The following is a 17,699-nucleotide window of genomic DNA, read 5'->3' as shown; positions in this document are numbered from 1 at the left end:
CTTTAAGAAATCTTGAAGAACAAACAACATTTGTGCCTATTATAATTTAATGGTTTTATTTCCTTTACAAAGCTCCAAATGTCAACAATCCAACATTATAATGCATCACAAAAAAATTATTTAACTTCAGTAAATAAATTTGTTCTCAAGGAAACGTTTTACTCACAGAAAAAGTGATTGAAACATATTTTAAAGATGAATAGAAGAAGAAGAAAAAAAATCCCCGTCACATGAATCTGGTGCTGAAGCTTTCCTCACAGGAGAGTTTGTCATTTTCTGTCACTTTGTCATGGAGCCTTTATGATATTCAGGAAGCACTCCCTTATGCATTTATAGATTGCTGGGTGTCCATAAATTGCATTCTGTGAACTGTACTGAATTGGGTGAAGGAGCTTTATTTAATAAATGTATATTGACTGATGGGCTACATTACATTCTCACTGACTTCACACAGCACCACACACACACACACACACACACACACACGCTCTCACAGCACAGGACGCGTTTGGCCCACAATTGAAGTTGTTTTGGGGAGCTAAGTCTGAGAGTGAGTGAACCAATGCCCCCCATGAGACGGACTTTGTTGGGATAGTTAGGCGCTCAGCCCCGTGGAGACTATACTTAGATGCTGCTGCTAATGGGTCCGGGGTGGGGTGGGGGGGGGGGGGGTCGTGTGAATAAATAGCTTGAGAAACAAACACAAGATAATGCTTGAACCAGCAAGAATAGCTCGGAGTGAAACGGTCATCATCGACAGCGAGAGGTGTGGGGGGGGGGGGGGGAGGCAACACCACGCGATGAATGCCGCGTCCAGGCCTTATTACGCACGGGGTTCTGATCGACAGGGTCCTCGAGGGACGCGCTGTTAATTAGCAACCATTGAAGAATAAGACACGGTGGTGCTTTTTTTTCTCCTTTTTTTTTTTTTATAACACTCCTATCCCCCTTTCCCCTCGGCTACAGCCCGTGTACCTATACAGCTCTACTGGCATTATGCCCTCACTGCGGAGAATAAGCACCGATGTGGTCCAGCGAACCTGCGACAACCCCGCGGGGTTCATGCAGAGGAGGGGAGGATGACTGGAGCGGAACATGAATGTAAAAAAAATAATTTTAAAAACGCCCGGTGCGAAGGCCACTTACTTGGCGTTGGTCCGGTTCCAGAAGACGGCGAAGCGGTCGGCCACCGCTTTGGAACTGGGCTCCTGGCTATATACACACATCAACAGCACCAGGCAGAGGAAGATGACCATTTCCATTTGCAGCATCACTACAGCGAAACTTCGGCACGTATTCCTCTTCGGTGTCGGTCAGTCAGTCGGGTTTTGGACACGCGGCGGCGGGCGCTTCAGCTGGGACAGGTGATGGGCGTCCCATTCACATGTGTGGGCACGCCGGTGCAGTTTGTGAAGGATCAACGAATTACAACAACCACGACAACACAATGTTGCGCGCAACGTGGAGAAAAAAAAGGTCGACGGGAGAGAGAGAGGGAAGAGAAGAGAAGAAAAAAAGCGCGGACGTGACCATTCGAAGAGGAGACACTTTGAGGTGACACTTGTTCGGGTTGACGGGGATTGGAAGTTGAAACAACAATAAACCCCCCCGAAAAACCAGACGCGTCACCGTGTCGTCTCTTCTGGTGCGGGTCGGTTGTCCGGATGGATCACAGGCTTCTTCTTCTTCTTTTTCGTCTTCTTCTTCTTGTTTTTAATTTCACGCAGGATGTCGGCGCACAAACAGCGAGGGCAGCGCAGCTCAACGGGCACTGGTGTCGCGCTGTGGCGGCGGTTCCCTCGGATGCAGAGGGGGAGCTACTGGATGTAGCCGGTGTCAGGGCAAATGACAACTGCCGAACACTTCTTCTTACTCCACAGCCAAGGCGCACGGGGTGGGAGGGAGGAGGGAGGGAGGGGGTATAGTCAGTCCACGGCGTGATGGAGAAAAGAGAGAGAGAGAGAGCGCGAGAGGCTCAATGTGTCCAATGACGCACGTCAGATGATGTCCATGTTCTCCATGCAACTTTTTAAAGCCATACAGTCAGTCAGCCACTGGTGGATGAGTGGTGACGTTGGACTCGGTCTTCGGTTTTCTAAACAAAAAAAGGAAAGAAGAAAAAGAAAAAAAAGGGGGGGGGGGAAGAACTGATATCCTTTCTCGGTCATTCACCGGAGGTGTCACGGCGGAGGTGGGGAGGAGTCCTTCTCGGCGTCCGAGGGAGAAACGGACAGCGTTGTGGCTTCTCACGCGCTTCTCTCCGCGGGGACGCTCGCCAATGTCCGCATCCCAAAGTGCCGTGCTCATGTACAAGTCATCGCGCGACGTGCAGGTTTTCAACAAGAAGAAGAATGGGACAAAAGAAAGAGCTCGCGGTCTCCCGCATGTGCGCGCTGTGTAGTTCTTCCTCGTTCTTGCTTTTTTGGGGGTTTGCTGTTTTTTTTAAGACGCCGAGACACGGCTGGAAGGTGAGGGGCAAAGGCAGGCAGGCAGCTCCAGACGCCGACTGAGAGAGTGGGTTTGGTTACGGCGGAGCGGTGGATAGTCCCATTGGTTTGGAAAGGCTTTGGATGGGCGTCACGCGAACAAAGCCAAGCTCCTCCCCCACGCCCAAAACCGAGCTAATTCAATTACGGAGAGGTATAGCTGGAAGAGGACCGGGCGAAGAGGTGCGTCGGACAGGGACCGCGTTTTTGGAAACTCCACGGTCAGATCCGACGAGATGTGCGCGCGCGTGCGGCGGCGATATTTAATGACATGCAAACGGACGCAGCGACGCGCAGAACACCGCGGACTCCAGTTACTCTCTCTTAATTGAACTTAATTCAAATGTACTTTTGTTTTCTTCTAATGACGGGAAAGAAGCCTTGGATCTAAACAGGCACATTATTAATAATATAATAATAATAATAAATATTATTATTATATTATTAATAAGTTGCCTGTTAATAATAATTATATATATATTTTAATATATATATATATATTACAAATTATAAATTGAACACAAGATAATTATGTTATAAGACAATTATTGTCATAATAAATCTTTTTTTGAATTTCTTGCAAACGGGCTCTTCCACCGATTCAACGCTAAAGCCTATTGCCAATTTTTTTTTAAATATATTTCCTATACTTCAAAACGATGTTATCCAGCTGTGGTAAAGGTCACATCAATTCCACAGGTTCGCGGAGACAGAGAGGCGGAGGGGTGCTGGTGCCTGGGGGAAATGCTTTGCGATGACGGCCATTGCCATGGGCTCCGGACACCGACGCCACAGGGCGGCTTGTTTGGGGACAGACCGACACCAGGGGGCTCGGGGCGCCGAGCCAGCGCCCAGACGCCCCGCTGCGGCGAGCGGGCGGGATAACTAATCAAAACGGGGACAAATCCAAGTTGGAGAGGGGAGGGGGGGGTCTGTCGTCGCCTTAAATCAGACAGGTGCTCACAAGGAAGATTGATGAAACTTAAGAAAATGAGCAGCAGGCCTCAAATTCATAAGGGAAATCCCTAACGAGAATAACTGTAACATGAATTCATATTGATTCAATGTGCACGACGTCTGGGAAGAATATATAGTGACCCCGCCTCCTGGCATCAAGTCTATCAGCAGATTTTGGACTGTGAAGGGAGGATCGTTTTTTTTAAGATGTGTGTGTGTGTGTGTGGGTGGGGGGGTGTAAGTGCGTGTGCGTGACATACATAGGGATTCGATGGAAAAAATACGTAAAATATACGGTAAATATAAATTCTGCCTTTACGTCATGTAGAGCAGCACTACAGTCTTAGGTAGGAAGTAAGTAGGAAAGTGCAAGAGCATACACTCAAACAGTGGTGGGAGTTCAAAGAAAAATACAAATTATATGTAACGCAAAGTTATGAAAGCAACACAAAAATAATGATACAACTTTAAAAGGAATTGTTCTAAAAAGGAAATTAAAGATGTGTTTAGTAAGCTCTTTTTTTATCTCCTCTTACTTTTTTCTGCAATGTGTCTGTCAGCTAATAAATATAAAAGATTTATTTTTAAGTAATAAAGACATCAGACTTTATATAAACATTTTATCCTTGTAAAGTCAAGAAAATCCGATGAAGTTAGTCATAAATGTCTCCCGTGTGTGTGTGTGTGTGTGTGTGTGTGTGTGTGTGTGTGTGTGTGTGTGTGTGTGTGCGCAACAGGTGCTGTTGTATGTCTACAGGAGGCGAGAGGAAAAGCAGAGGGAACACAGAAGGAGGGAGGAAAGGGTGAGAGGGCAGCTAATATTTTAAGATAATCCTCTTGACCTCTTCCCCGCAGACTATTGTAAACATAGGGCCATTCACTTACAGCTATCAACGCATATAAGATACACACACACACACACTGCAACCACACATATTCCGGCATGCACTCACACACACACAAAACAAAAAAACAAGAAAGACACTATCAACTATCAGGGGAGGACTGGTGGGGAGGTCAACTTGGAGGTCAGTGAACATGGCTGTTTTCACACCCACTTTACAGCCATGACTGCATTCCTCTCTTGCTGCGTCCCATCATCTCTCTCTCCCCCTTTGTCTCTCTCTCATACAAATACTTACTTGATAACAAGCATATATGACTGTCTGCCGCGTATGGCGCATACCCCCAGCTGCTTTCATTTTCTCAGGCATGGGAACAGAGCTGCCGCTCCCCATCCCCTCCTCTTATTCGCTGTCACGATCCCACTGGGCCGCGTTGATTACTTCTCATGGGGGCATATTTTTTCCCTCGCCCCCCCCATCCACATGTTCCAGCAGAGCAGTGAAAAGATGGTTCGAGCTCTATTTCCTCCCCGAAAAGCTGGGTTTATTATAATTTGTTTATATTTGACTGATTCGGGAGGAGGAGAACAAAACCAACATGGCCGGTCAGTGTTTAAGATGATGTGTTTTTTCAAACGGGATGAACATTTGGCGGACAGACCCGACATGCTCCGGTCTTTTTTCTCCGTCTCTTCCGGAAGTTGTTGACGTTCATATCTTACTCTCACAAAGTGTCTTCTCATTTAGCCTGTAACAGAGGCTCGCCTTCCCTTTACCAATCTTTAAGGTTTTATTGCCCAATTCAATTTTGGTGGTGATTCTAGTGATGTCGTTTTGATACAGGGTAACCGGCCGCATCCGAGAGCTTCGATTTGAGATATAGAAGTCACACTGGCCAAAATGACAAGTGTCTGGCTCCGAGCCCGCGAGGTTCTCCTCCTTTCACACACACTGTAATCTGCACGCTCACGCAGCCGGGGTCACGGCGGGGTGAGGTGGGGAGGCCGCTGACTGACTGGCTGGGTGGGTGTTCTTTTTAAACACTATTGTTCTTTTACCAACAGCACAATTAGAGACGGCGACGTAACACCGACTCATTAAAAAGATGTGAAAATGTGGCTCGCTATGCAGGTCAGGCGTTCCAACACGCAATTTCGAATATGAAAAGCAAAAAGGATCCTCTGAGCAAGTTCTTTTAGAAATATCTGTCAATTAGAGAGGCGTGTGACAGTAGCAGGAACATGCCACACGGCTTTGCAAAGCATTCATTAAAACAAATCTAATCGCCTTCTGTCAATGGAGACCCATTGTATCCATCAGTCAACGAGCTGCCCTTACATTAAAGAGATATACACTAAATCACAGAGTGGATGCAGACACAGTGGCACCGTACAGGTATAATGGCTTGCTTTTATTACCATAATAAAATATGAAAAGGAAACATTAAATCTGCTCTCAAGACACCTTTAAAATCCTCCTCCCGCGTCATCAAATTTCTATAAAGTATCGTTCAATTTTACAGAACATTGCTGCTGTATTTGTTGCGTGGCACACCATTTCTCGAGTGTTCCGTCTGTTTACTGAGACACAGAGCAGCATTGGGATGCAGCCATTGAGTGTGTAAAAAGGTGCGTTTACACCAAAAGCAAAACTATTTTTTCGCGCGACCGAATCCCATGAAAAGTCAACGTACAGACGCGCGTGGCTGCGATAGACGCGATATTTTCCCGGGCGGCGCGTTTGGGGCGATGCGTTTTAAGCGGCGCAATTTCTGCCCCGAGTTCAAATATTTCAACTTTGCGGCGGTCATCTCTTAACTCGGGCCAATCGGCTCTCGAGTTCCGCTCTCGTAGCGCTGGAAGCGGAAGTCTTTCAGACGTAACGGTAACTTCATCGGTGAAAGTGACCGAGCTGAGTGAGCCTACGGGTGATGTCATCAACCCAAACACGTCCACAACAAATATAAAGCGGAACTAGTGGTTAGTTATTCTGGTGGATGAAGGAGATGATGACGGTCTTTTACGGAGACGAGACAAGGAGATAAGCCCCGCCCCTCGCGGAGCGTCTCAACGCTCATGGCGTGAACACGGCAAATGGTTGAGCGAGTAAACTCACGCGTTTTGGGCGACGCGAAAAATCGCTTCGCTTTTGGTGTGAACGCACCTTAAGAAGTGGACAACCATTGGTTTGTGGACTGCACATTTTGAGGCCTCGAGATCGGCATTTGCCGCCATCTTGGTTTCAATTTTGGAACCAGAAGTGACAGAAAGGGTGGAGCTAATTATAAACCAGGTGGCAACCTCCAGTGCATTCTCTCTCCTGACCAGCAGGGGGTGATTTAATCACAAGGTAGCCCCGCCCTAAATCATACCCTGCTTTACGGTCGGGTCTTCTCTAAATGGGACCATTATGAACTAAATTAGCATCATGCTGTTTTTAAGAAGACCTGAAGCTGGCGATGGAGACCATAAACGTTTACTGAGGGAATAAATCAAGTGAGAAATCATTTTCTTATAGAGTTCTGTGCAACCAGATTTCTTTTTGCAACTGGAGGTGTCGCCCCCTGATGACCATTAGAGAGAATGCACGTCACCGGCTTCACTTTTCAGACCCGGTCGGCTGGACACAACAGATTGAGCGGAGTGTACTGGAGATCTATGTCGTGATCTATTCACATAGTATAGCCCCAAATCTCATTGATACACAGCTCACACATTTATAAATATGATGCCCTCTCACAAACCCAGGCAATGGGATAGTTGTCAGGTAGAATTACTGATAGCACTGTGCATTCATTGTGCCCATAAGCTCACTCTATTCACACTATCGTACACTTCAAACACGATCTCACCTCTCCAGAGCAGATGTGAAATTTGAGAGGATAATAATCTTATTTCTCCTTAATGCAAGAAGAGACAGTCTCGAAAAGGAGTTGGAAAATAAGCACTTGGTGGCACATGTGAATATTCATAATTTGAAGAATTCAAGTTTGACAAACCATTTCATGCACACATCTCACACCTGCACTCACACGTTTGTCAACAAGCAACTGTACCCAATTTCTGGTGTCTGCAGCCTGTCTTTTCATAAACCCGACGCAAACCTTTCTCATTACATCTGAGCTCATCGAGAACATTAATTCCCCTTCCGCGTCTCGCTCCCTCACTTGCTCTTTATTCTCCGCCGTCTCCCTCCTTAGAATGCATATTAGATTAAAGATTTTATTGTCACGCTCAATGCACTTAGAGCGTCGGCAAACTAAATCACAGGGAGACAGCATGTCATAGAAGAGACACCTTGGGTTGACTAAGTCATGACGAGGCAGCACAAATCGATGAGAGGGACTAATCGGATGTATCTGCTGGGACGGGCCCTGCCCTGAATCCAAATGATGGACAACAGATGGGGACTGATGTTAGCTATTTGTACACTATCAGTGCAGCAGGCAGAGCAATGGAAGGACAAGGGCTTCCTTTTCAATGAAGAATCAGGATTTCAATCGGGGCAGCCAAGGTCCTTCTGTTCATGGACGGAAAGCAGGAAGCGGACAGTGAATGTTTTCTTGTGTGAGCATGCATCAAAAGGACAGAATATTTCCTTATATTTAAACACAGTTCATCTCAATCCATGTGACTGTAAAGACAAGTATTCACGTGAGCCTTTTCCCATGCACCCTCTCTTAAATTAAGCCGTGGTTACGTTGAGAGCGCTTGGATACCGTTCAGGAAAAGGCCGCGGTCGTGGTTAAAGGTCGTTCAGCCCGTATAGCACGCAGCGTTTTAGTCATATTTAATATTGATCGATATCTGTTGCGTTTTAGATTATGTATTCATATTACTATTTACATTTTTTGGGGGGATTTATGTTATTTGTAACATGGCTATATGGAAATAAATAGTTTTCGGAAGTATATTTACGAGGAAACAGTCAAAATGCAAAAATGGTTCAATACATGGCCCGAGGATATCTTTAAAAGAATATTAAATTCATAAATTGTTAAAGTGTATTTTCATCTAACTTACAGTCACATCTGTGGGACAGAGTAGCAGACCTTCAGTAACATTATCCAGGGGATCTTGGTTATAATGGAGATATTGCCTTTGAAATCTAAATTATGCACTGGATTATGGCAGGACAAAGGAGGATAAATATCTTATTTTTCCATTATTGCATATCCATTTACTCAGGATTGTTAACATAAATGGATTTACTTACAATGGATTCATATTCCTCAGATTCTTTCCTTTCAAAGTAGGGAAAAGTAGAAATATGCAATACGCCTTCTGTTTGAGAAGCTATTCTTGATTCAGTTTGGGTACGTTATTTTAGCCTTATTCTCCTCGAGTTCGAGCACGAGAGATTAAAAGGAACCAACACTGATTGCTTGTCGGGGACCGGATACAAACAGCGGTCACAAGTGTCATAAAAAACCTTTCATGCACAGATTATATCCTCCATTATGCTTAGATTTCTTTACACTGAGCCAAACAACACCGGCATGATTCTGCCCCAGTGTGTGATTTTTGATAGCATGCCTGCACTCCTGAAGAGGTGTGACGTGTAAGACAACAGCGTCAGCGTCTGGTGTGTGTGTGTGTGTGTGTGTGTGTGTGTGTGTGTGTGTGGTGTGTTTACCCGCCATGCTGCCTGTCCGCTTACATTGAGTCGTCTCTGTTACCACCGCCGCTGCCGGATTAACGGCCGAACATAATAGGACAGTGAAGCAGAATATAATGGCACAACATTCCCGGTTGAACGGAGAGTTAGACAAACGACAAACAATAGATGTTGCCGTTTTTATGGTGAGTTTGGCCCATGTTTGAAATAGTATAACTCAGGGCTCTCAAGTTTTGAAGACAGGCAAGAGTGACATTTCCATCAGAACCCCCCCCCCCCCCCCCCCCCCCGCAGAATGAAATTTTCGGATATCAGTCAATCGTGCGCAATTCCAGGATGCTTTATTTTCATTGGTTGCTGGATTAAATCTTACCCAGATACAACAGATACGGGGTTTTTTCTGATTGGCTATTGTGTAGCCCATTTCTTTTTTTTGATTGGCTGATAAGTGGCTCCTCACAGCAGAACTCCAGGGGAGCGCTTGATTCCTCCACGGTGAGGGCAGCTCATGCTGCGGCACATTAAAACATTAAATTGCCGAGAGTTTTTTTCAGCGTGAGAAATACGATGTGTGGCGGGAGTGCGTGACTTAAGACCGAAATGCGTGAGTGTCACGCTCAATGCGTGACACTTGAGAGCCCTGATAACTGTTAAAGTTCGGTAGGCTGTGCAGGGGAACGGAATACAATAAGGGAGGTATCGAAGGAATAGTACAAAAGGAAAGAAAAAGTGGGACATGTGTTCACGTTCTTCCCAAAAGTTAAATAAGAGGATCAATCCGTTTGTTAGCTTAGCTTAGCACAGAGACTGGAAACTCTGTCCAAAGGTAACACAATACACCTAAACAAGCACCTCCAAAGCTCACTAATCGACACAGGATCTTGTTTGTTTTGTGTGTCACACTATTTCTTCTGGAAGGGCTCAAACATTCAGAGCCCGTTTCCCCCTGTTTCAAGTCTTTGTGCTAAGCTAAGCGGCTCCTATGGGATGTTTCAGGGCACTCACGCATTTCGGTCTTAAGTCACTCACTCCCGCCACACATCGTATTTCACACGCTGAAAAAAACTCTCGGCTATTTAATGTTTTAACAGCCAGCGCCAACATGAGCTGGCCGCGCTGCCCTCACCGTGGAGGAATCAAGCGCTCCCCTGGAGTTCTGCTGTGAGGAGCCACTTATCAGCCAATCAAAAAAAAGAAATGGGCTACACAATAGCCAATCAGAAAAAACCCTGTATCTGTTGTATCTGGGTACGATTTAATCCAGCAACCAATGAAAATAAAGCATCCTGGAATTGAGAGCCCTGATGTTTACTCTGCAGACATCAGTGGTCACAGCACGAAAGTGAATAAGTGCCATTCCCAAAGTGTCTAACTCTGTTTTTCATGAATCCCCTCCCCCAATCCTCTACATTTAACTGAACCCCCCTCAGAAAAGGAAGGTCTGTTCGAGGTCCTCACATGTCTAGAGAGCAAGAGTGCGTGTGTGGGAGCCTCCGTGTACATACATACCACACATCTGTGTGTTTAAGATCAATCATAAATGTCTCGCAGAGAGTTTTGCTTTTAAAGTCTTGAGTCTTATCTTTCATCGCAAAGTAAATATTCCGAAAAGCAGTTTTACTTTCTTTGGATGAATGAGAACGTCCACACATGGCGAGTGTTTCTCCGGGGGGGGTTGGGACAGACCATCAGCTGATAAAAGAATTAATAAGAACATTCTTCATTCTTCAGCTGGATGTTATCGGCCAACGCTGGTGTTAAAACACTTGTTTTATGTCCTGACCTACACCCAGTTTCTCAGCAGCCTTACAGTCATGCTGTCTTCTTATTTTTCTCCCTTTCCATCCACAGTTAAATGAACAAAGACACACACACACACACACGCACACACACTCGGAGACAAGAACCACAAACAGCCCCCAGCCCCCGTAGTATAAATGTTTATTTGCCCTGCAACAAAGTGGTTTGTTTCTTAATGTCTATGTGTGATGCATTATGTCAAGCAATATTTTATCACACCGTGCACTAACGACCTCAGCTGCAGCTGTGTGTTCCCATCTTCACTGAGACACAAAGCACGGCACTCTGTGCGCGAGCACACGCCTGCAGTGTGTGCTGTGCTTACACTTTGAGAGTTCTATCACCTAGAATTGAATTGAGTTACTTTTTCTTCTGGTTTTTAAACCAAGCTCTTCCCATTTATTAACCTTAAGTGGATTACTTCCAGTGGGCGAATGCACGGTGGCATTTTATCCTCCGATCCAATTCAGAGAAGTCGAACGTATCCTCATTACGGGGACCTGTAGAGGAGCAAATGACAAATCACAGTATGCGATAATAAAAGGTGACACTCTGAAAATCCCTTGGCTGGGATCCATCTCATCATTATGAGAGCATTATGAATGGATGTAATAAAAGTGAATTAAGACAGGACACCGCTGATCTAGATATTACGTGCACATTGTCCCTTCCCTGGTGTGAATGGTGCTTCAGCGGGCTTTTGCAATAAGGGCCTCAATTTGGAGGAGCTATCCTCAACTTTGAGTAATACTCACATACAATCACAACGTCGAAAAAAAAAGACGAAGCCGGGAGGAGAGCGGGTGGGCGACTATCAAGTCCCCTTTTGTACTCTCGCTGCTCTTTCATTATGGAAATGAATGTAGAAAAGTCTTTCATATTTCTGGCTGCAGTGTGCAACGCGGCAGTCGTTCGGCTTGCAAGGGGCCTCACGTCTCTCTTTGAAGTCCCAGGAAGAAATTGATGTTTCACTGTCCCTTTATGACTCTTCTGTCGAAGGGAAATATAGATTCATATGCCGGGGACAAAGCTAATAGCCAGACCTGCTCAGAGGAAAGCAGCGGAATAATAGCGCCGCGTGTCAGTTCAAGCCAAAGAAACATTAATCTCTTATTAATACCAGTTGATTCTCTTTTCAAACTGTACTTTCTCCGCATCCCCCGCCCCCCGTCTCTCTCATCCCCTGGCGGGCGTTGCTCTGTGGAAAAGGCCGCCATTGAAGAGCTCAGCTATACATCATTGATGAGGTTACAATAGCATTAGTGTCTGCTTAGCCTGCTAATTCTCACTGTCATTATGGAATTTTTTTTTTTTTACCGCACATGTGTAATTCATAAAGGGATAAACTGAGATCAGAGCTCACACTGGGGCTTATGACGCTGATCAAATTAAGATCATTTTATCCCTAACAGGAATACATGATAATGAGAAATACAATTGCCATAGAGAGTATCACTGACAGACTATTGACAAAGAGATTCGCCCCGTGGTATTTACGAGTGGGTATTTGATATGCACATTGAATACGCAGAAATGTTTCCAGCTTCGGGCCATCCATTTTGATTCAGAGTGCTCCTTTCTTTCCAAATATGTTATTACAAACATCAAACTTCAACGGAATCGTGCGGTTTTATGTGTGTTTATTAGAGAATCGTGGCCCCATTGCGTCAGTCATACATTCCTATGAATGTGAGAACGCTTCACATCCCGCTGACGCCACAGTAATCCTCCCGCTCCACGTATCACTCGGTGACGGAGATGGACCGTTTCCCTCTCACGTTCTTAATTTGTCTCTTTTCTAAAAAAAAAAAAAAAAAGTGTTCATGGAAAGAATGAAGAACACGTTTTGCTCGGGGCAAACTTTGCGTCGGATTTCCACGCGTGCAAAAAGTCATTTACGATGACACGCGGCGCAGATTCATGTTTCGATGCCCGTGCTCACCTAAAACTCATGTCGAAGCAGAAGGGGCGCACGTGCATCATCAGAGGCACAGACACGGAGCCATGAAAATACCGCCTCTGGAAAATAATGGGGTGGAAACCATCAGAGTGCGTTTCCCCCCCCCCCCCGAGAAAAAAAAATATGTTCGGCGTAATCGCACCTGAAAGGAAAGTGAGAAACCGCATGACTTACTAGATACCGCTCACACATGACAAACACATGTTGGCGTGACCACCGTGCGTTGGGATGTCATCAGCTTTCTCTATATGAAATATGATGTCATCATTCGGCGCCCTGTCCGGTGACACGGAGTCCAGGGATATGTGAGGTCACTCCAGTTTCCCCCGAATGTAACATCCATCACGAGGACTTCCAGAGGAGCCGGAGCGCAGTCCGAGACGTGGGCGTCGTTTCGGACCGGATCAGCGCCTCCTTAAACACGTCGGGAAACTAAAGTCAACGCCCTGTTGATTTAGTCGCGAGCGTCGGCCTTACGTGACTGCAGTGTGACACTTTCACGAGGTCGTTTAGTAGAAAGTGGAACATGCAGTTAAAAATGTCAGCGTTTCGGTGTCTGCCAAATTACAACCCCCCCAAAAAATTGAACAAATGTTGTCGTTGAAATGAAATTTCCCAATGTGATGATCACCACAATCATACACCCGTTCACCCCCGCTGAAAAGGCGAAGCTGGTTTATCTTAACCCTCCTGTTACCTTTAGGGTCAATTTGACCCCATTCAATGTTTAACGTCGGTGTTCTTTCGGGTCAATTTGACCCCAGGCTGTTTTTCACTGTGTCAAACATATAAGAAATATCAACTTTTTTATATATTTAAAGGGCTATTTAGGTAGTCAACAAACAAACATAAAGTACCTCACACTTAAACTTGGAAAACAATATTAATTCTAATAATTTTCTGGAGGTTTTAATTGCTGGGGTCAAATTGACCCCAAGGGTAAAAATATGTCAGTAAATATAAAGGTAACAGGAGGGTTAAACATTGAATGGGGTCAAATTGACCCGAAGGCAACAGGAGGGTTAAAACCTGGGTAAATAAAAAGGAACCAAAGCCTCGGCGTGGTTTGAATACTACCGGAGGTTAAATGACATCATATGTTGGGGGGTTTCTGTCCGTGGACCCGGCCTTTGAGGAGTACTTCACGGTCGGGATCGCTGACAGTTTTCAGAATTTTGCACGAGATCCACCGCCTGGAGGGGAGTAAGGCGCACGAAACATCATTCACGTTGTGAAACCCAACCATTCCTGTGTGATGAGTATCAGCGTTACATATCCACCCACCGGACTCTCACACCTGCTGGCCGGCGGGCCCGGTAGCGCGCGGCCCGGCCCTCTGAACCGACATGTTTGACTAATACCAACTTGTCAGCACTATGTATCCCTGCAGCTCAGGATATTGGAGCAATTACCTTCTCCCAGAAACCCTTCGGAGCACCGGGGGTCGTCGGAGCCCGATTCATCGGACCCGGTCCGACTGAGCTAGTTGGGGAACGAGGAGCCTGTCATAATGAGCAGTGACATTTGCTGACAGAGGGGCCAAGCAGGCCTGGCCTCCACCGAGATGTTTCAGCATAGAGAAGGAGAGAGAGAGAGAGAGACCTATCAGATAGAGACGGCTCTCTCACCAGCATCTCAACTGGATGCTGCTGCCTTGAGGGGCCATTGTGCCAATCGGCAACTTTTCCCACCCAAATCATTTGCATTATAAACAGTCTCTCGCGAATGTGCCGTGAATTAATTTGTGTTGTTCAGTTAACAAACGCTGGAATGAAAGAAAGAAAAGAAAAAAAATTGAAAGAGTTGTGAGAATGAAAAAGAAATCAGACGTCGATGTGATTACAAGTTTTTGTTGTTTTTGACAATTTGGCAAAAGCCCACTGAGGAGCCCCCCCCCCCCCCAACACACAGCACCTTCCTTGCTTCCGATCTTGAAAATGTGAAAATAACAATAATACATTTAAATCCTCCACCACCACAAACAAAAATAGATTCTTTTGTTTTTGCCCTCCTCCTTCCTTTAACAGTAGTTAAAGGCGGTTATTTAAGTGAGGCGGGCATCTCCAGTGATAAACAAGGGCCTCTAATTGTCCACCCACAGGGGCACAGTAATGCCCCTCTCGGTTCTGAATCTTCTCCTTTCTCCCCCGCCTCATCAAACGGTCCCGTCTCCACGGGGTGGACCAGGATGAGAGCGAGTGTGTGAGTGGAAGCTCAGTGGAGTCTGACTGTTGTGCTTCTCTGCATGGGATCCATTCACTCCGGCAGAAACGCCGGGGAGCGGGCGATGAGAGCGGAAGATTGCGAAAAAGGAAACAAGAGAAAGGGAAGAAATGTAGACGCCGTTCACTGCAAAGCACTGCATGGATATGGAGGATAACATAAAACACATCTGGGGTCCATCAGGAACCTTTTTTTCCCCCTCAGGTCAGGAGGCCGCAGGATATTTAAAAAGCTAACGTCTTGAACAGGGACACGGGGCTCATTACCTTCGCATTGAAAATGCAAAAGGTTATGTTTTGATCGCCATTTATTTATTTATTTATTTATTTGTATGCGTGTTACTCGCATAACTAAAAAAGTATTAAACCGAATCGCATGAAATTTGGTGGGATGATTGGTTATTATCCGCGGACCATTTGATTAGATTGTGGGATCGATCGGGTCAAAGGTCAAGGTCATGAAAAGGTCAAAAACTTATTTTTACCATAGCGCGGCCAATTTATATCCAATTGGCATGCAACTAATGCCAAAATGTTCATAATTCAATGCCCAATCTTGTGATATACGAAGGTATGCGCTCTACCGAGTGCCCGTTCTAGTTAAATAACCTGTATCACTCTTGTCTGTTGTGATGCAGAAGAAAAAGAAGAAAAACCCGTCTGCAATCGCGTTTAGGACGATGAGACATAACATCGCCATAAGCGTCCAGACGATACGTAGGTTGTTTTTTCCCCCCCGCGTAGCTTACAGGTCGCTGCAGGATCGACGACCGAGCATTCTTTTTGTCTCCCGCCGTGTTCGCCTCGAGGCAGAAAATGTAACATGTCCATGCGCTAAATATATGTGGAGCAAAAGGAGCCTCGCATCGGCCGTGTGTTTCTCTGGCATGTGTCATGCCTGAGCAGCGCTAAAACGAAAACAGGTCCGCCCCCTCACGTCAATCACGCTCACAAACGGCGGAGGTTAAAAAGGAGACGGAAGAATCTGTTTCAAAGGCAAATGAGAGTAAAGCGTGTCTTGATTTGCTCAACGTCTGCCACCCAGGTAGGTAGGTTCTCTTTCTCACCTGTTGCAGTATCTCACATGGTCTCTCTCTCTCTCTTTCAGCCTCTCTCTCCCACTTCCGTGCCCCAGGCGGAACATGGGACCGGTGAAGCAGGAACACAGGCAGCATGACAGCCCTCCTATGGATTTGTAGACCACTTCGGGCCTCAGGGCTCCTGTGGTGACAGGGCGAGAGAGAGAGAGAGAGACACTATACAAACTGCCTAATCCAAGGAGCCAGCTGGTTAATTATGCAAATCACACAATGACTTTTTGACATTTTGTGGCGGAGGTACATGCCGCGCAGTAATTGGTCATTTACAGCAACATATATGACACGGGGATGGGGTCACCGTTTGCTATTTATCATTTACAATGTTGCCGTCGTGGCGTTTTGTATTAAGGAGAATAAAATGACAACATCTGTTTGGTTTTTAAATTCCTTGTTAACATTTTCCTGATGTGTCTTCCTGATAACGGAGGGAGTAGGTCACCCAAGACTGTTGTTCGCATCCTGCTTCAAAAGTCAAGGTTATTACCTTCGCATTGAAAATGTGGAAGGTTATGTTTTGATCGCCGTGGATTTATTTATTTATTTATTTGTATGCGTGTTATTCGCAGAACTCAAAAAGTATTGAACCGAATCGCATGAAATTTGGTGGGATGATTGGTTATTATCCGGGGACCAGTTGATTCGATTTTGGGATCGATCGGGTTAAAGGTCAAGGTCAAAGGTCATGAACAGGTCAAAATCTTCTTGAATCGCATTAAATTTGGTGGGATGATTGGTTATTATCCGGGGACCATTTGATTAGATTTTGAGATCAATCGGGTCAAAGGTCAAGGTCATGGAAAGGTCAACATATTTTTTTTACCAAAGCACGATACATTTTTGTCCAATTGGCATGCAACTAATGCCAAAATGTTCATAATTCAATGCCCAATCTTGTGATATGTGAAGGTATGCGCTCTACCGAGTGCCCATTCTAGTTTAATTTGAAGTACTAGTATATTCCCAAAAATGCAATTTTTCCACGAGGACATGCGTTTCCTCTGCGGCCGCTCTGTCTCCTCTCTCGAAGCAAAGCTGAGTCTTGAGTCTTGAGTCTGGAGTCTTGTGCTGGATCGGCATGTTCGGCTGTGGTGGTGAGGACGAAATTATTTTTCAGCTTTCGATGCCTTTGTGACCCGATCACTGTTTGTATAAGTTCAGCCTCGCTTTGGCGCTACGGACCTGGAAGAGCTGTGTGGAGTTCAGTGAAAATGCAAACTGAAAACGGTTCGCATAAAAAGACTCCGGCTTTGAAGCTTCTCACTGGGAGACGCTGGAGTAACTTTGATATCCTTTAACGGGAATCAACATATTAGTCTCCTGCGTCTGCAGTACTGCTCTGTGTGAAACCTTAACAAACTGGGATGGAGCAAATAAATACACAAGTATACATTTGGTAAAACATTTACTGACATTCTCTTGATAGACAACGCTCTTATGTGTCATTTAGAACGGCATACAACAAACAACCATTTATGTAAAGGACTTGATTGCAGTATAAATAACTCATGACTGCCACACACATTTTATTAAATCACATCCATTGTCATTATACCCTCACACTGACATCCAGCTTCAATTTGATCAAATCTATTTCAAGCGGATATTGGTTGTTTGACACATTGTCGGCCTTCTCATGCCCATTTCAACACGTCGCAGACGAACAAACCCGAGAGAGATTTATCGCCTGTTTCATTACAGACTTGACACAGGAT

General features: G+C 45.4%; 1 protein-coding gene and 1 long non-coding RNA gene across 3 annotated transcripts in view; one reads left to right on the top strand and one right to left on the bottom strand.

Annotated features, from left to right (window-relative positions):
• efna5b (ephrin-A5b) overlaps nt 1-2,453 on the bottom strand; it is a 101,214-nt gene extending 98,761 nt beyond the window's left edge. Inside the window, exon 1 of one of the 2 annotated variants that reach the window (XM_056418228.1) lies at nt 1,147-2,453. In XM_056418228.1, coding sequence (XP_056274203.1) covers nt 1,147-1,271 — 125 coding nt within the window. In that variant the 5' untranslated portion in view covers nt 1,272-2,453. The remainder of the gene's footprint in view (nt 1-1,146) is intronic. The other variant, XM_056418227.1, reaches the window with a different exon arrangement.
• On the top strand, nt 2,397-16,358 carry LOC130196266 (uncharacterized). Its single transcript, XR_008832217.1, has 3 exons — nt 2,397-2,468; nt 4,181-4,246; nt 15,996-16,358. It is a non-coding gene; the product is annotated as an uncharacterized LOC130196266 (long non-coding RNA).
• Nucleotides 16,359-17,699: the final 1,341 nt, after the last annotated feature.

The sequence above is a fragment of the Pseudoliparis swirei genome, chromosome 7 (genome assembly GCF_029220125.1).
Source record: "Pseudoliparis swirei isolate HS2019 ecotype Mariana Trench chromosome 7, NWPU_hadal_v1, whole genome shotgun sequence".
Classification (NCBI taxonomy): domain Eukaryota; kingdom Metazoa; phylum Chordata; class Actinopteri; order Perciformes; family Liparidae; genus Pseudoliparis; species Pseudoliparis swirei.
The sequence above is the reverse complement of the archived record's forward strand: the minus strand, read 5'-3'. Positions and strand labels throughout refer to the sequence as shown.